Below are 20,610 nucleotides of genomic sequence, written 5' to 3' on the forward strand. Positions count from 1 at the left end.
TATCTCCTATTACTAGGTGTCTTTGCTAGGGTCATCATCATGCATTCCTGCTTCATTTAGGCCTGCATGTCAAGACTAACATATTTACTTCCTGGATTCTGCTGCTAGTTCACAGCTGGATTCTACTTAGCAACTCTTCTCAGCTAAAGTGCGCTGTGCCACACGTCTGAGTGCAATATCTGCAGTGTAGGGGTTGAGAGGCCCTCACCCTCTGCCTCAGTTGAGGCTGTCTGAACAATCTCCATGCATTGTAAATTTTACTTGGGAAAATTTAACTTCTCTGAGGCTCAGTGTTTCTATCTAATTAAAGTGGTGGTTAGCATTTTTTGAGGCTGGGGAAACTGCTCAGCGGGTTAAAGCCTTGCAAGCCTTAAGAGCTGAGTGCAGACCCCTGTAAAAGCTGGATGTGCTAATTATTGTCTATAATGTGGCGTTTACTTGCCCTGAAACCAGAAGAGTGGTAGGGCTGTGGTGATGTTTGCAAAGAGGACATGTATCCTCTATTGCACTGTGAGAGTCAGCCCTACAGAGGACAATGCTGTCTGGCCCCTTACACGCAGAGGCACTGACTGCTAGTGGGAACAGAAGGAAAAGGCCCATCTCCCTCTTCCAGCCTTGCACAGTTTCTCTCACCCTGTATGAAAAGAGGTAATTTTCAGCCAGCTGGGATTGTTGAACTGAAACCTACAAATTTCAGTTCCAGTATCAGAATGCAGTGGGTTTGGAGCTGGCAGATAGTAAGTTAGTAACTGGCATACCTTCTCTGCTTCCAGTTAAGCTGCTTGCCACACTGTCTGCTCTGATATTAATGGAGCTATCCCCTCATCCTGGTTGATGACTGTGTGGTATGCCCTTCTGCACGGCTTTATTTTCAACTTTTCTGTTTTTCTATTTAAGACATGTGTATCCTAAGTCAAAATATAATCAGAGACTGTATTGTTCTTTGAAGATAACAGTCTTAGACTTAATTAAGATATTTAGCACTTTTAGATCTAAAATTTATCACTGGTATGTTCTGATTGATATCTACCACATCTGGTTTCTGTTTGGTCCCTGTGTCTTTTATCCTTCGGAGCTAACGAATAAATTGTATGATCTCTTTTTAAGAAAAGAATTAAATTTACTTACTGTTATCTTTCGAGGACAGTCATTAGAACATAGACCACTAAGAACTGTGGAAAGATAGAGAAAAGCCTATTACTAATGTTATAAGCTTAAAAATAAGATCTAATGCCTCCCCAAGGTCTATTAATACATTCGCTGACTCAGGACCACAGATAGGAACCAGTTCAATTTCTGAGCAAATCAAATTTCACTTCATACCTATGTCCTTCAAAATTATTTTTAAAAACTTAAAATCTGTTCATTTTATATACGTGTCTTTAAAACTTAATTTAAAAATTTACATCGTTGTGTATGTTCATGTGTGGGGGTATAAATGTATATGGGGCACAGTGTATGTGTGGTGGTCAGAGATTAACTCTAGTAGTATTAAAAAATAGCTATCTTCCAACACTAATTCCTGATAAAACTCCCAGTCAATGAGGAAGGAAGTGAACCTTTTCACTATGACACAAGGAGAAGTCCTTGTACAGCTAATGAGTCTAGTGGTGAAATGTGATACTTATGAGGGAAAGAAGGCAAGGATGTCCATTCTTATTCCTTCTAGCTAGCACAATAAAGACATAAAGGCAAAAGAGATTAGAGAGGGGAAGAAAATTGTTCCTCTTTACAAATGGCTGTCTATAAAGAAAAATTTTCTCAAAAAACTATTTTAAAAAATACCTTCCTAGAATCAATAACTGAGTTCAGTGAACTGCAGTGAAATGTTTATTTCCACGTACTAAAAATGAACACGTGAAAACCAAATTAAAATATATAGCAGTATTTAAACTCTTTCCAGATAATACAGCAATATACATAATAAAGTACACAAGGCCTTTAACCGGTACCTGGAGGAACTGGCTACAGAGGAGAACTAGCACAGGGAAATGAGAGGGAAAACGTTCATTGCTACAGAGGATGCACGAGGAAAGACTGCAAACAACTTGGAAGTACTGTGTTGAATTAAAAATGGAAGCAGTGGCAGAAATCCATAGCTTAATCAGACATATGATTAGATGTACATGTATGTAAAGCCTGACTTCCATTTTCCTATGTGTGTCCAAAAGGAACCTGTAAGAAATGACAAACCACTAACATGTACACTAAGTATTGAGAGCCTGGGTTTTACATACATGGAGAAATGTGTGTGATTCAAGGTACACGTCAAGGGCTGTACAAAATGAAAATTTGAATGCCAGCCTATGAATGTAGAAGGATGGGGGTGTGGAGAGAGCTCAGCAGTGAAGAGGTTTTGCAGAGGACCCAGGTTTGGGTTCTAGAACCCATATGGTGACTTAAAACTGTAACTTCAGTTCCAGGGACTCTGATACCCTCCTTCTGATCTACAAGGGTTCCTGCATGCATGTGGTAGAGATACACACAATCAGGCAGCCATAAACAAAAAAACAAAAACAAAAAATACAATACAATCAATAAATATAAAAAAAGATAATATAGAAAAAATGATGAAAAGCAGAATCATTATTTGACAAAAGCTGAGGCAGGAGTGATCAATAGACTATTGGTAGCAGGTAAAAGTTTGATATAAAAAGGATACAAGCAATGCCAGAACTCTGTCTGTAGGAACAGGGAAGAGAAAAACAGTGGCTATAGGAGAGATAAAACTGGCCATCATGGGGCTGGAAAGGTGGCTTTGAAGTTTAGAGCACTAGCTGCTCTTCCAGGTGACTTGAGTTCAAGTCCCAGCACCTACATGGCCGCTCACAACTGTCTGTAATTCCACTTCCAGAGGCCATGGCATCCTCACACAGACATACATGCAGGCAAAACACCAATACACATTAAAGTAAATAAATTAACAAACAAAAACTGATCATCTCAGGGCTGGAGAGACAGCTCAGTGGTTAGGAGCACTGTTCTCACAGAGGACAAGGGTTCTCTATTCCTAACACCAGGAAGTTGCTCGCAATTCTGTAACTCCAGTTCAAGGTGATTCAATCCCCTCTTCTGATCTCTGAGGGCACTAAGTGCACATATGGTACATATATGTACATGCAGGCAAAGCACTCATACACATATAAAAAAACTGAACTGCTCTTCTCTGTGAGCAGGTGAGCAGTGTTCACTATGTGCCTCCTGGTCCAATGACCTGGAAGTGCAGCACCTCTGCTCTGCAATTCCCTGCTGTGGAGTTTTGCCAAAAACAGGTAACTTGAGTTAGATAGTGAGGATTATCTAACAATATAAAATTTAAGTTCTTTAAAACCAATGAAGATAAAAATAGAAAATGACTGAAAAAGTGTCCTAGATTGAGGAAGTCTGGAAAGATGTGAAAAATTCAACATATCCTGGGAAGAATACTAAACCAGAAGGGAAAGAGAGTCATTGTTGGGACAGCTGGTCTATCTGAATGGGGCCTATGTATAGCTAGCACGTTGTTCTGCTGCAGCTCACTTCCTGATCTGGAGGGTTTTACATGCATTACACAGGAGTGTGCACTTGTACCAGGAAATGAGTAGAAGGGAAGAGAGAGAAAAGGGAAGGAGAGAGGAAAAGATTGGTAACATCTAAAATACTCACCAATGACTTTTACAAAATAAGCATCTGCTTCAAAGTTATTTTTGAGTGTATGAATGGCAGCATCGTTCTTGGTGTACCCTTTACTGAGTACTATAATGTCCAAGATGCCCTGAGAAAAACAAAAACAAAAAATTGTAAGAAAAACTACTAGGTGAAAGAAAAAGACCACTGTGACTTGTGTTATAGTTCGAGTAATTGTTACTACAAGGCTCACATATTAAAGACTTGCTTGGCGGCCTGTTGGAGGTGGTGGGAACTTTTGGAGGTAAGGCCAACGAATAGGTATGTTCCTGATGTCCCTGAAGGGTATTGTGACTTCAGTTTTTGCTTTCTCTCTCTGCTGTTAGGGCACCACAGGTGAGCTGGCCTTGTTCACCATGTGGTCCTGTCATGATGTACTGGGTTGCACCAGTCAAGAGACAGGAGGTAGTGATTGTGGACTGAAATCCTTTGTCCTTTTAAGTTAATTTTTTTCGGGTAGTTTGTTATCTGTACAACCTTAGTAGGTTGATGTCTAAATTAAGTTTACTAAAAATGTATGTACACAATTTAAATAGGAAATAAAAAGAAAACAGTCCTGGGAAGTAACTGTTAGCATTTTGGTCTATTTTCTTCTGATTGCATGTATATACACTGTGATTTTATTTTTTTAAAGATAGTATTCACTATGTAGCCTTGATTGGCTTGAAACTGGCTAACCAAGTTTGTAGATCAGGTTGGCCTTAGACTCTGTTTCAAGAGTACTGGAATTAAAGGTGCATGTCACCACATTCAGCCCTACAATTTCATTTTTAGAATCATTACTGTGTGTGTATGTGTGGGGAAATGGGGGATGGGAAGTGTAATGTGGACGTCAAGAACAACTTTCAGGAACTGAGTCTCCTTTTTCTCAGAAGGTTTAGGGATCTAAGTCAGGCTTCCAGACATTTGTAGCACATGCTTTTTAAATGTAGATATAGCTCACTACTTTGCAGGAATTGTCAGATCCTCTGCAAATATGGTCAAGTTACCTGCTGTGGTGCGTGTGGCACTGTCGCCACATTTTCTCTCCCTAACAAGTACAAATTCAATCCGTTTTATTGAAGAAAAATCATATATCCATTTAAAGTTGACCCTCTGCTGCATCTCATGATGCTACTCATTTTTCATTTTATAAATGTCAGCAATATATTTTTTCCTATAAATTGACTATACTTTTCTAGAAAGATTTTGGTGACACACCAGTGTCTATGAATACTTACTTTTTTTTTTTTTTTTGGTTTTTCAAGACACGGTTTCGCTGTAGTTTTAGAGCCTGTCCTGAAACTAGCTCTTGTAGACCAGGCTGGGCCAGAATACTTACTTTTATATTAAGGATATGAATTATTTCATTCATTTGTAGCATTTCTATATTCCATATTTAAAAATAATTTGAAATTTCATTTATTATGTTTTTTATGTACAGAAGTTAAAAACTGATTTGTAAGCAATTTTGTTGATATTTTTTCCTTGTAATATTTCTACCAGTTACTTTTATGCTTGAAACTGCTAATGAAAAATGAAATGAAATGCGATTTGGCAGCAGAGAAAGCAAGGAAATGTGGGTATCAATAACTCACCTTTGAACACAAGCCTCTTAAACCCAAAGCGAAACAGAACAACGAAATAAAAGGTTAATGAAGATATAAATGTCCCGATGGACCTTTACTTTCTTAGTAAACAATCTGTAAGGATGTATGTGGATAAATTAACTTTATATTCTTCAAAAGCTTTTCTTCTTCTCTTTTAAAGATTTATTACGTTTACAGTGTTCTGTCCACGTATTTGCCTGCACACCAGAAGATGGCACCACTTCTCAATATAGATGGTTGTGAGCCACCATGTGGTTGCTGGAAACTGAACTCAGGACCTTTGGAAGAACAGTCGGTGCTCTTAATCTCTGAGCCACCTCTCCAGCCTTTAGCTCCCTCTCTTTTCTTCTTCAAAGTAGCAAACTCGCTTTCTTTTTAGAAAGGTAGATGCCAAGCACCTACAGAGCCTTCCACCAGCTCACTTAGCAACTAGTGACAGAGCCAGGAAAGTGTCAGCAAATGCCATGTTCCAGTTGACAAATGTAGTGAATGCACTCCCTTGTTGTGTGTGCTGGTACCTGTTGGTTCTTGGATCCGTGGATGAACATGTAGATCTACTAGTCTTAAAGCACAATTCTACAGCAGTCTATTCCAAATAAGCACAAGAAGAGATAACACTTCCATATAGTCAACTACAGAGATAACTATCACTATCGGTAGTCAGCCCCACACCTATTGAACATTAGAAGAGATTTTCTTTAATGAATCATTCTCATTCCATTTTCTGAAGCTACAGTGAGATGACATAGATAGCAATTAAACTCTTAAAGACATAGGACAGTTCTGAACTCACGTCTTCATAGATATCAAAAAAGGTGGCAACCATGGCATCTTTGATTAGATTTAGGCCTGATAGGTCCCAGTAGACTTTAAACATCCGGTGCACTTCCTCACAGCTTGCGTTATTGCACGGGACATTCTCCAGTAAAAAGGCTTGCTGATTGCTGTGTGACAGACAAGAGGATTCAGTTAAAATCGGTGCTGTGCAGCAGCAGCTGTGCCTGTCATACAGACACTGTGTAGTTTTCTGGGATTACTACATTGCGATGAGAAATGCTCTGTCCCCTTTAGTGTAGAGCTTCTACATCCATCCCGCCTTCGTGTTTCTATTGTTATCCTCTCTGCCTTGCATTTTAAGTTATTGGGGTAACATTTTAGATGTGCAGGTATCCTCTCAAATTGAAGTATTCTCTCCTGGAGGAGGCTCATAAGACTCAATAAGAAAATGAAATCTACAAAGGTCAGGAATTGCTAGGGAGAGGAGAGCTGTCAGGAGGGCTCCAGTGATATGGCTTATGTGAGTCACTACGTGTAGTGGGTGGGCTATTTGGTCTGGAGCTGTGCTTGAGCCACCCATGCTCCAGTTAGTCACTCCCTCCCACCTATGATCCTCTAAGTATCCTCAATAAACTCACTGTTTCACCAAAACAGACACGTGCTTCTTTGGTCTGATCAGTGCTCTTTTTAAAGTGAACAGATCTCCGCTCTCATCTCCTTAAATCTCACACAGACGTGTATTAATGATCAATGAATATTTGAATTTGAGACTCTTTAATTCCCAAAGTCTTGTAAATCATAGTGTAAAGCAATAGTCTACATAAATAATCTATGGAAACTTTTAGTGAAATCATACAACTTAAAATGCCTCTTACTGTTAATATGTGTTTCATATAGGGAGAGTCAATGCCTTACTTTTAAAAGTAACATTTCATTTAAACCTCACAGAGAAAAACTTTGATCCATATGCTTCTGAAACCTAGGGGGGAATGGTCTTGATTTAGTTTGTTTGTATTTTTGGCAATTATATACATAGTACACCATTTAAAGATTGGTTTTATTTCCAAAATGACTATGGGAACTATTATAAAATTCAGATAACAGAAATATTTGAAAAAAGAAAATATAATTTCTTTTCACAGATAACCACTATAAATACATTGGTGTGTATATTTTTAAGACTGCTAGGCACATGCAAGTACATGGAAATAGGAAATACATTGAGAATAATACAGCAATAAATGTGGATGTGTATCTCTATTTCCCTCAAAACAAAAACACCAAACCCAGTTAGGTTCTGTTACATATATTCTAAAACATTCTTCCTTTACATAATATAGCACATTCACAGAGAAAATATATATAATCTAAGGGAAGACAGAAGTTTTGAAACGCATTGAAAACTCCCTCCATAGACACTGCATCATGTTTATCTCTCAGCCCCCTGGCTGGTCACTTTCAATAGCAACTCCACTATACCAGTAATCTGTCATTGATTTTAGCATCTAACTACCCAGCGCGCTAGTGAAGTCTGGCGCCTTAGAGGACAACTAGAACAGGATTATCCCCAATTGCTTTCTAAAGCTTATTCTTGTACTCACAGGTAAGAATAGCTTTCACAGAGCCCATTAGAGAAAACCGCAAGGGTTACTGGCAACTGATCTGGGAAGCCCAATCCCAGCAGATTCATCTACAACACAATTTTTACACCTAAGGCTCAGGGAACATTGAGGAGGGGGTGAAAAGATTGAAAGACCCAGAGAACCAGGAAGTCTGCTGTGAGCCTGTCTTTTAGAAATGACAAGGAAGGGCAGGGTGGTGGTGGTGGTGCAAACTTTTAATCCCAGCATTTGGGAGGCAGAAGCAGGCAGAGTTCGAGGCAACCCTGTTCTACAAGAGCTAGTTCCAGATTAGGCACCAATGCTACACAGAGAAACCCTGTCTTGAAAAACAAAACAAAAAGAAAAAAAAGAAAGAAATGATAAGGAAGCCACACCCACAATATTTCAGCAAAATGACTGTCTAAAGAAAATCTGAGCAATGACAACATAAGCAGACATACTGATGTGGGAGAAATCTCACTGGGGCCCGCCCTCACCCATAGACAAAGACCAATAGGCAATTAATGACTTCCAAGAGAGGAAGAATTAAATCTCTCCCAGGGATGAGGCCACCTACCTAACTGGTTTTTCAATAAAAAATGGTCAATCCTGAAACATACGAGCAACGCCAAACAGACTTAGCAGGTTGTAATATAATTTATCACACTTCATCATCTTCTCATCCCCGCCCCCTCTCTCTGTCGGTCTGTTTGTGTGTGTGTGTACTGATAATGACCAAAAAAGACGCCATCAATATGATGGGATCATGGAAGGGACTGGAGGGAGTAAAGGGAAGGGTGAAGGGATGTAATTAGATTTTAATTAAAAATTTAAAAATGTAGAAAACGATTTACTTTTCTGTGTGTGTGTGTGTGTGCGTGTATGTACTATCACATGCATGTGCACACATGTGCTTGCATACGTGGAATGGAGGTAGAGGCAGTTAAAAGCCCTTGAGGTAGGTGTTAGGAACCAGGTTTGTCCTGTGAACGAGTAGCAAGGATTTATAAAAACTGAGCAATCTCTCCAACTCCTGTATGTCTGCTTTTGAGAACCAACTCTCCAGTTCATCAGTCATTTATTGACTGGATGACTAGGAATTTGAAGGTTTAGTTTCTGTTGTTCTTTTCTAGATAATAATCACCTGTCTGATGTGTAGTTGGCAAAGACTTATTTGCATACGACAAGCTGTCTTTTCAATGGCAAATATTTCCTTTGTTGCAAAGCAGCTTTGTAACTTCACATAATTCCATTTCTGAAATCTTGGGATTATTTAATGTGCTAGTGGAGTTTTCTCAGAATATTTATTGTTGTGGCTTTGATATTTTTGTTAGCACTTCTTCCCATTCTTTAAAAAATTTTGTGTTCAGTGTTTTTCATCAAGAGTTTTATAGATATTTGTATGGTCATTTGTCAATATTTTTATGGCATCTTAATTAATATTAAAGGGTGTCTATCAGGCTGACTAAAGACAATACCAGATAACAACCCAGATCCATATAAGGCAATGAAGAGCAATGAGTGCACACAAGGTCAAGTGTGAAGGCAGATAGGAAATGCCTAAGCAAACTGCATCTCTTTAAAGGACAGCACTAATAACGTCAGCAGAGGAAACAGTACGAAGTTGGAAGAGGCCAAGCACACACTGCTGAAAAGTTCTAGAACTATCAGTGACATGTAGTATTATTGAAGATAAAATTTAAAGGTGGTCTAAAAAAAATCTAAGACATTCACTAAAGTAATAGTTATAGTAATATAAAGTAATATTTATAACAAAAAGGACAAAATTAAATCATAAAAACTATTTAAAATCATAGTAGAAAAAGGAAAATAAGAAGTAAGATGGTGGGCTTTAACCAACTCAAAATTGGTATGAAATATCAAAAGTTTAAACCTAGATAGACTCCCAGGTCACCCTGCAGTGCTGGCTCCCCCCTCCCACCTGCCATCCCAGCTCCCATCCAGGTACGAATTCCTATATTTCTCCCTTCCCCCTGAGGCCATAAAATTTCCCCAGCTCAGCTGCCTTGCTAGCTGAGCCTGCATTGCAAGTGCATCCCGGAAAGAGGGAGTGCCTGTGCTTCAATAGCCTGCCTGAGGAAAGGAGGGCATTCTGTCAGTGAAGTCCCTGCCCAAGAAGGGAACCTGACCCGGTACCAGAAGTTCCAATAGAGAGCATTTGAAGTAAGAGATGGGCAGACGCCAAGGCAAGACCTCATCCAACAATCTGAAAAACAACATGAAAACACCAGATCCCAAGGACCCTACAATAGAAGGACTTGAAGACCTTAACCCAGAAGAAGTGGAAAAAAGTGCCATTATGAAAGCAATAGAGTCCCTTAAACAGGATATGAATAACTCCCTTAAAGAAATGGATGAGAAATATAACAAAAAGTTTAAAGAAATGAGTATAGAAATGGATGAGAAATATAACAAAAAGTTTGAAGAAATAAGTAAATCCGTGAATGATACCCTGAGAAACCAAGAAAAAACAATCAAACAGGTAAAGGAAAGAGTTCAAGAATTGAAAACTGAAATGGAGGCAATGAAGAAAACACAAACCGAGAACCGGCTGGATATGGAAAACCTAGGTAAATGAACAGAGACTACAGAATCAAGCATAACCAATAGAACAAGAGATAGAAGAACGAATCTCAGATTCTGAAGATACCATAGAGAAAATAAATGCTCTAGTCAAAGAAAACGGCAAATCCAACAAATTCTCATCACAAAACATTCAAGAAATCTGGAACACAATAAAAAAGCCAAATCTAAGAATAAAAGGGATAGAAGAAGGAGAAGAACTGCAGATCAAAGGCCCAGAAAATATATTCAACAAAATTATAGAAGAAAACTTTCCCAACCTAAAGAACGATATTCCTATGAAGGTTCAAGAAGCATACAGAACACCGAATAGACTGGATCAAAAAAAAATCCCCTCGCCATATAATAATCAAAACACAAAACATACTGATTAAAGAAAGAATATTAAGAGCTGCAAAGGAAAAAGGTCAAGTAACTTATAAAGGTAAACCTATCAGGCTTACACCGGACTTCTCTATGGAAACCATGAAAGCCAGAAGATCCTGGATAGAGGTACTGGAGAAACTAAGAGACCATGGATGCAAACCCAGACTACTATACACAGCCAAGCTATCATTCACTTTCAACGGAGAAAACAAAATATTCCAGGATAAAAATAAATTTAAACAATTCGTAGCCACTAATCCAGCCTTACAGAAAGTATAATAAAAGGAAAATCACAACCCAAGGAATCCAACATTGCCATCACTGCCTACAATAACCCAGACATTTAGCGACCCTTCACAACCACAACTCAAAGAAGAAAACACACAAACTCTACTACACACACACACTAAAAAATAATAACCAGAATCAACAACCACTGGTCATTAATATCACTTAATATTAATGGACTCAACTCACCTATAAAAAGGCACAGACTAAGAGATTGGATACGAAAACAGGATCCAACATTCTGCTGTTTACAAGAAACACACCTCAACCACAAAGATAGACATCTACTCAGAGTAAAGGGTTGGGAAAGGTTTTTCAAGCAAATGGACCTAAGAAACAAGCGGGCGTGGCCATTCTAATATCTAACAAAACTGACTTCAAACTAAAATCAATCAGAAGAGATGGAGATGGACATTTTATACTCATAACAGGAACAATTAATCAGGAGGAAGTCTCAATCCTGAATATCTATGCCCCTAATATAAAGCACCCACTTATGTAAAAGAAAAACTTTTAGAACTCAAGGCAGTCATTAAACCACACACACTAATAGTAGGAGACTTCAACACACCTCTCTAACCAATGGACAGGTCAATCAAACAGAAACTCAACAGAGAAATAAGAGAATTAATAGAGGTAATGAATCAAATGGACTGAACAGATATCTATAGAACATTCCACCCAAATAGGAAAGAATATACCTTCTTCTCTGCAGCTCATGGAACCTTCTCGAAAATTGACCACATACTCGGTAACAAAGCAAACTTCCACAGATACAAAAAAAGATTAGTAACCACCTGTGTCTTGTCGGATCACCATGGAATAAAGTTAGAATTCAATAACAATTCTAACACCAGAAAGCCTACAAACGTGTGGAAGTTGAACAGTCAACTACTGAATCATCTCTGGGTCAAGGAAGAAATAAAGAAAGAAGTTAAAGTCTTCCTTGAATTTAATGAAAATAAAGACACAACATACTCAAATCTATGGGACACAATGAAAGCAGTGCTAAGAGGAAAGTTCATAGCACTAAGTGCCCAATTAAAGAAAACGGAGAAAGCACATATTGGAGACTTAACAGCACACCTGAAAGCTCTGGAAAAAAAGAAGCAGACTCTCCCAGGAGGAGTAGAAGATTGGAAATAATCAAACTGAGGGCTGAAATCAACAAAATAGAAACTCAGAAAACAATCCAAAAAATCAACGAAACAAAAAGTTGGTTCTTGGAGAAAATCAACAAGATTGACAAACCCCTAGCCAAACTAATCAAATGGCAGAGAGAGAACACTCAAATTAATAAGATCAGAAATGAAAAGGGGGACATAACAACAGACATAGAGGAAATTCAGAGAATCATTAGATCTTACTACGAAAGTTTATATGCCACAAAGTTGGAAAATGTATGAGAAATGGATTGGTTTTTAGATAAATACCATTTACCAAAGTTAAATCAAGACCAGGTGAACAATCTAAATAGACCTGTTAGTCGCAAAGAATTAGAAGCTGTTATCAAAAACCTCCCGACCAAAAAAAGCCCAGGGCCAGATGGTTTCAATGCAGAATTCTACCAGAACTTTCAAGAAGAGCTGATACCTATACTCCTTAAGGTATTTCACAATATAGAAACAGAAGAGTCATTGCAAACCCTTTTTATGAAGCTACAGTTACCCTGATACCAAAACCACATAAAGACACAACCAAGAAAGAGAATTACAGGCCAATCTCACTCATGAACATCGACGCAAAAATTCTCAACAAAATCCTGGCAAACTGATTCCAAGAACACATTACAAAAATTATCCATTATGATCAATTAGACTTCATTCCAGAGATGCAGGGCTGGTTCAACATACGCAAATCCATCAATGTAATCCATCATATACATAAACTGAAAGAAAAAAACCATATGATCATCTCATTAGATGCTGAAAAAGCATTTGACAAAATCCAACATCCCTTTATGATAAAGGTGTTGGAGAGATTGGGGATACAAGGATCATACCTAAATATAATAAAAGCTATTTACAGCAAGCCAACAGCTATCATCAAACTGAACGGAGAGAAACTCAAAGCCATTCCATTGAAATCAGGAACAAGACAAGGCTGTCCACTCTCCCCATACCTCTTCAATCTAGTGCTAGAAGTTCTAGCAATAGCAATACGACAACATTAGGGGATCAAGGAGATTCGAATTGGAAAGGAAGAAGTTAAACTCTCGTTATTTGCAGACGATATGATAGTGTACATGAGCGACCCCAAAAACTCTGCCAAAGAACTCCTACAGCTGATAAACACCTTTAGTAATGTGGCAGGATACAAGATCAACTCCAAAAAATCAGTTGCCCTCCTATACACAAAGGATAAAGAAGCAGGGAGGGAAATCAGAGAAACTTCACCTTTCACGATAGCCACAAATAGCAAAAAATATCTTGGGATAACTCTGACCAAGGAAGTGAAAGACCTATTTGACAAGAACTTTAAGTCTTTGAAGAAAGAAATTGAAGAGGATACCAGAAAATGGAAAGATCTCCCTTGCTCTTGAATTGGGAGGATCAACATAGTAAAAATGGCAATTCTACCAAGAGCAGTCTATAGATTCAATGCAATCCCCATCAAAATCCCATCAAACTTCTTCACAGACCTTGAGAGAATAATAATTAATTTTATATGGAAAAACAAAAAACCCAGGATAGCCAAAACAATCTTATACAATAAAGGAACGTCTGGAGGTATAACCATCCCTGACTTCAAACTCTATTACACAGCAACAGTATTGAAAACAGCTTGGTACTGGCATAAGAACAGAGAAGTCGACCTATGGAATTGAATAGAAGACCCAGATATTAACCCACAAACGTATGAACACTTGATTTTTGACAAGGGGGTTAAAGGTATGCAATGGAAGAAGGAAAGCATCTTTAACAAATGGTGCTGGCATAACTGGATGTCAACCTGTAGAAGAATGAAAGTAGATCCATATCTATCACCATGCACAAAACTCAAGTCCAAATGGATTAAAGACCTCAACATTAATCTGACCACTTTGAACCAGATAGAAGAGAAAGTGGGAAGTAGCCTACAAGACATAGGCACAGGAGACCACTTCCTAGGTAGAACCCCAGTAGCACAGACAATAAGAGAATCAATGAATAAATGGGACCTCCTGAAACTGAGAAGCTTCTGTAAAGCAAAGGACACCGTCAGTAAGACAAAAAGGCTACCTTCTGACTGGGAGAAGATCTTCACCAACCCCTCATGAGATAAAGGCCTGATCTCCAAAATATACAAAGAACTCAAGAAACTAGACAATAAAACTCTAATTAACCCAATTAAAAAATGGGGTGCTGATCTGAACAGAGAATTCTCAACAGAAGAACTCCGAATGGCCAAAAGACACTTAAGGTCATGCTCAACATCCTTAGCAATCAGGGAAATGCAAATCAAAACAACTATGAGATACCATTCTACACCGGTCAGATTAGCTAATGTCAAAAACACCAATGATAGCCTATGCTGGAGAGGATGTGGAGAGAGGGGAACTCTCATCCATTGTTGGTGGGAATGCAAACTTGTGCAGCCACTGTGGAAATCAGTGTGGCGGTTTCTCAGGAAACTGGGAGTCAACCTCCCTCAAGACCCAGCAATTCCACTCTTGGGAATATACCCAAGAGATGCCCTATCATACCACAAAAGCATTTGTTCAACTATGTTCATAGCAGCACTATTTGTAATAGCCAGAACCTGGAAACAACCTAGGTGCCCCTCAATAGAAGAATGGTTAAAGAAGGTGTGGAACATATATACACTAGAGTTTTACTCAGCGATAAAAAACAACGACATCTTGAATTTTGCATGCAAATGGATGGACATAGAAAATGCTTTACTGAGTGAGGTAAGCCAGACCCAAAAAGAGGAATATGGTATGTATTCACTCATAAGTGGATTCTAGCCATAATTAAAGGTCTTTGAGCCTATTATTCGAGATCCTAGAGAAGCTAAATAAGAAGGTGAACCTGAAGAAAATCATGTACTTATCCTCCTGGAGATTGGAAATAGACAAGAGTCCCAGGTAACCTCGGATGCATGGGGGTGGGTTGGGTGGGAGGGTTGTTGAAAGGGGAGAGGATTAGAGAGAAGGGAGTAGGGGAGGAATGGGGAAAACTCGGGGGACTGAGATGGGGGGAGGGAGGAAGAATGGATATGGGATCAGGGAAGAATATATCTCAACTAAGCGAGTCATTTTAGGGTTTACAAGAGACTTGATTATAAATGAGATTCCAGGTCCAAGGAGAGATCCCCAGATTGTTCTCTAGACTGAGGAGAGGGTGCCTGAACTGGCCTTGGCCTATAGCCATACTGATGAAGATTTTGCTTATCACCATAGATCCTTCATTCGACGATGGATGGCGATACAGACGGAGACCCACATTGGAGCACCGGACTGAGCCCCCCATGGTCCAAATGAGGAGCAGAAGGAGGAAGAACATGAAAAAAAAAAACTCAGGACCGCGAGGGGTGCGATCACCCACTGATACAAGGGGACTGATCTAATGAGAGTTCACCAAGGCCAGTTGGACTGGGACTGAACAAGCATGTGATCCAACCAGATTTTCTGAATGTGGCCAGATTCTCTGAATGTGGCTGGCCTGGAGCTTTTCTGAAAAGCCATTGACAATGACACTGGGACTTGTTTCCTCTGCATATACTGGATTTTTGGGATCCAGTCTGTTTGGATACTCACCTTCCTGAACCTGGAGGGGGGGGGAGGAACTTGAACTTCCCACAGGGCTGGAAGCCCTGACTGCTCTTAGGGATGGAGAGGGAGGAGGAGGGGGAGTGGGGAGTGGGAGGGTGTTGGGAGGAGGGACGGAAATGGAAACTTTCATAATTTAATAAACTTTGAAAAAAAAATTAAAAAAAGTTTAAACCTAGAGATAGATTGGTTAAAAAAAACTAAGACTAAAATATTTTGTTTATAAGAAATACAAAGTAGTTTATATAAAATATAAAAATAGGTTAAAAAAATAAAAACCATGATAAAATGTCCACGATGAAAAAACCCAGCAGGTGCTGGGTGGTGGCGGCACATGCCTTTAATCCCAAAAGGCAGATCTCTGTGAGTTCAAGGCCAGCCTAGTTTACAGAGTGAGTTCTAGGACTGCAGAGCTGTTATACAGATCTTCAACAAGGTCATAGAAGAATATTTCCCCAAACTTAGGAAAGAAACAAGCATACAAGAAGCACACAGAACACCAAATAGACAAGAACACAGAAGAAAATCCCCACGGTATATCATAGTTAAAACAGTAAGCATACATAACAACGAAAGTGTATTTAGAGCTTCAACAGAAAAACATAAGTCTCATACAAAGGAAACCCATTAGAATAACTGGTGATTTCTCAATGGAAACTTTGAAAGTCAGAAGATGCTGGAGCAATGCATTCCAAGTCTGAAAAGACTATGGGAGCCAACTAAAATAATATACCCAGCAAAAATTATATGCTTTAGCTAAAGGAGAAAGAAAAACTTTCCATAATATAAACAGCCTAAAAATTTATATTCAACAAACCAAACCTAAAGAAAATTACAGGAAGCAACATTTCAGGCTGAAGAGAGGAAGGTGCACAGCCAAGAGACTGTAGAAAGAAATATGAAGCCATAATTACTAAACACAAAGAACACCAAAACGCAACAACATAATGACTGCAATCAGTACACATTTCAATAATAACTTGAATTATTAGCAGATCCAACTTTCCAATCAAAAGAAACAGGCTAGCTGTTGTCTGCAAGAAACTCATTTTGCTTTACAGATAGGCACTGCCTTAGAGACGGACAAGAGGACTTCAATCAAATGAGATCAAGAAACAAGAGGTGTCACTATTTTAATGTCTGACAAAACATACTTAAATGAAAACTAATCAGAAGAGAAAAGGGGTACACTTCATTCTAACAAGCGGACCAAGAAGACATTATTATCCTAAATATATATTCACCAAACTCACCTGTGCCAAATTTCATAAAAAAATGTACTAATGGAATTAAAGACAGATTAACTCCAACCCAATACTGGTAGGTGATTTCAGTACCATACTTTCTCCAGCACACAGGTCATCTGTCCCCTTCCAGAAAAAAGCAGAAAAACACTAGAATTAAATGACATCATACATCAGATGCACTTAGGTATCAACAGGATATTCCACCCAAACACCAAAGTATCACATTGAAGCTTCACGAAAACAGACCACACCCTGGGAGCAAACAAATCTACAAATCCAGAAAGATTTAAATAACTCTCGGGTATCTCAATTGACCATAAAGCTGTAAAACTTTAATAGCAAACAAATCTCTAGAAAAAACACAAATTCTCATGGATTGAACATCTTATTACTGAATGGTGAATGGGTCAAAGAAAAAAATCCAAAAATAAAAAAAAATCCTGAACAAAGTGAAAATGAATACATAACACAATAAAAACTCTGGGACAAACTGAAAGCAGTATGAGAGAAATTTGTAGTTTTAATTGCCTAGATAAAAAATCAGAATGAGCACAAATATTTATTACTTAACGACTACAATTCAAACAAGTAAAAAACAAGAATAAACCAAATTCAAGCCCAATAATAATAAAAATCAGAGCAGAAATTAATGAAATAGAAACAAAGAAACCAATATAATGAACAACAAATCTAAAACTTGGTACTTTGAACAAGACTCACAGGTCCTTTGGACTACCTGACCAAAGAAAGAAAGACAGGATGCAAATTAACAAAACTGGAAACAAACAGAGAAAACTTTGTAACAAACATTAAATTTTTAAAAAGGGAATACAATCTGTACTCTTATTATTTGGAAAACCTAAAGAAATGGATAAAGTTCTAGATTCAGCCAAAGCACCAAAATTAAACCAATAACAGATGAATAAATAACAGAAGACACACACAACAAATGAAGAGATCAAAATAGTAGTAAAAAACCCTTCCAACTAAAAAGCCCAGGGTAAACAACCTAGATGTCCCTCAATAAAGGAATAGATAATGAAAATGTGGTATATTTACACAATGGAGTGAGTACTACTCAGTGGTAAAAAAATGATATCTTGAAATTTGCAGGCATATGGATAGATCTAGAAAAAACCATATTGAGTGAGGTAACCCAGACCCAGAAAGACAAATATAATATGTACTCACTCATAAGTGGCTTTTAGACATAAAGCAAAGAAAAACCAGCCTACAATCCACAACCCCAGAGAACACAGACAACAAAGATGACCTTAAGAGAGACATACATGGAACTACATAGGAAGGAGAAAAAGACAAGATCTCCTGAGTAATTTGGGAGTGTGGGGGCCATGGGAGTGGGTAGAAGGGGAGAGGGGAGGAAGGGAGGGGAGTGGACAAAATTGTATAGCTCAAAATAACAATAAAAAAAGAAAAAAAGTCCATTGCTAGATAGATTCAAAGCAGAATTAAACCAAATATCTTCAGCCAATCCTTACCAAATATCTTCAGCCAATCCTTTCTAAACTACTTTTTAAAATATAGAAATAGAAAGAACAATCCCAAACTCCATAGAAGGAGTATCACTTTAATTACCAAAACAAGGTAAAGACACAACAACAAATAAATAAAAAAACCTACAGGCCAACTTCCCTGTTAAATTAAAAAAGATTTCAAAAAGATCAATGAAACACCTGCAAACTGAATACAGACATATACAAAAAAGATCATCAACCATGACCAATTTGCCTTTATCCTTGATATGCAGGAATGGCTCAACATATGCAAGTCAATAAATGCAATAAACCACATAAATAGATGTAGTGATATTTTGTTTGCAGTCTAACAAATACATCTCGCCTGAAGATCAGAGTGCAGAGCTTAGCCACTAGGGGCCAGGGAGTGGTGGCCATACATCTTTAATTGCAGGACTCAGGAGACAGAGGCAGAGTTCAAAGCCACCCTGTTAGATCAAAGCCACCCTGGGCTATACAAGATAGAAATCTGTCCAAAAGAGAAACAGAGCTCACACAACGATGATCCCAGCACTGGGGATCCTACGCCTTTAATCCCAGCTCTAGAGAGGTGGAGACAGGAGTGATATGACTGGGCGGAGAGAGGAATATACGGTGGAAGGAGACAGGAGGTCATTGCAGTCTGAGGTGCAGTCTGAAACAGTCATTTAGAAGATGCAACCTGAGGAGATAGTCTGAGGACAGGATCACCCTTTAGGTCTGAGGATTCGGTAGAGGTAAAAGGTCTCTTTAGTGGCTAGCAGCCACTGCTTCTCTGGCCTCTCAGCTTTCACTCCCTAATATCTGACTCCAGGTTTTGATTAAGCACAATTAGAATTCGTGTTACAAAGAGATATAAAGACAAAAGGTGCATGATTATCTCTCAATAGATGCAGAAAAAAGCCTTTGAAAAAAAAAAAAACCCAACATACTTTCCTAGAGAATGCAGAACTAGAGGGAACACACCTCAACATAATAAAAGTCGTATGTGAGAAGCCCACAGCCAACACTACCCTATATGGAGAAAAGCTTGAAGCAATCCCACTGCAGTCTGGGACAAGGCAGGGTTGTCCATCCCTACTCTGTTTCAACACTGTGCTTAAAGCACCAGCTGAAGCAATAAGACAAGAGTGGGAAATTAAGGGTAAAAAAATAAAAATAAACAAATAAGAAGAGAAAATAAGAAGTTAAACTATGCCTGCATGAATTTATTCCTCGCCTCTTTTAGTTTCTACAAGCTGTCCTTATTCTAAGCATATGGCCACAAATCAGGTCACCTTTTTCCACCCGTTGCTTTCCTAACATTACCACAAGCATCTTTCTTTTCAGGAACCTGCTACATTGGGCCCAAATAAGAAACACAAAACAACCTCTACCCAAATGACACAATCACCTCTAAAAAACGGCATTTATCATAGAGGTTACATGTTTTCTAAGTCTGAAGAAACATTACAGGAATGTCATTGGAAGTCATTATCCATTTTACCACATATTTATATAATTTTATCAGAATAAATGTTAATATCCTTCAGCACTAAAATTATGACCTGACCAATTGCAAAGACCTGTTTATATGGTGTCTATTTAATCCTTATTACTGCCTAGAAAATTGATACCACCTGAGGCTGTTTGAGTAAGAATGACCCCTCCCCCATTCAAATCAAATCATACATTTGAATGCTTAGTCATCAGGAAGCGGCACTGCTTAGAAGGATTAAAAGGTGTCCTAGTTGGGGTAGGTGTGGCCTTGTTGGAGGAAATATGCGGGGGGGGGGGGGGGGGGGGGGAGGCTGGACTTTGAGGTTTCAAAAGCTCAAGACAGGCCCAGTGGTTCTCTCTTTCTACTGCCCATGGATTCAGATGAGATGTAGAACTCTCGACTCCTCCAGCACCATGTCTTCCTGTGTGTCACCATGCTTCCCACCTTGATAATGGACTAAACCTCTAAACCTGTAAGTCAGCCCCAATTCAGTGTTTTCTTTTATAAACAATGTCAGGGTCATGAGAAAGAGTGTTTTGTTTTTTGTTTTGTTTTGTTTTGTTTTTTGTTTGAGACAGGCTCTTACTCTAAGGTCCAGGTTGCCTTTGAACTTTAATTCTCATATCTCACAATCTCAAATGCTGAGATTTGAGGTGCATCACTATACTCAGAAAGTAGGTGTATTTTACAGACAGGACAAGTATGGCTCTTTGGAAAGCCAGAGG

General features: G+C 38.6%; 1 protein-coding gene across 1 annotated transcript in view; it reads right to left on the minus strand.

Moving 5' to 3' along the window:
* The window catches only part of Itfg1 (integrin alpha FG-GAP repeat containing 1), a 129,677-nt gene that overhangs the window by 21,703 nt on the left and 87,364 nt on the right, over window positions 1-20,610 (minus strand). Inside the window, exons 11-13 of the mRNA XM_048434646.3 lie at window positions 6,049-6,199; window positions 3,646-3,754; window positions 1,129-1,172 (exon numbers count right to left, since the gene is read on the minus strand). Of these exons, the coding sequence (XP_048290603.3) occupies window positions 1,129-1,172; window positions 3,646-3,754; window positions 6,049-6,199 (304 nt within the window). The remainder of the gene's footprint in view (window positions 1-1,128; window positions 1,173-3,645; window positions 3,755-6,048; window positions 6,200-20,610) is intronic.

The sequence above is a fragment of the Myodes glareolus genome, chromosome 22, assembly GCF_982192425.1.
Source record: "Myodes glareolus chromosome 22, mMyoGla1.1, whole genome shotgun sequence".
Classification (NCBI taxonomy): domain Eukaryota; kingdom Metazoa; phylum Chordata; class Mammalia; order Rodentia; family Cricetidae; genus Myodes; species Myodes glareolus.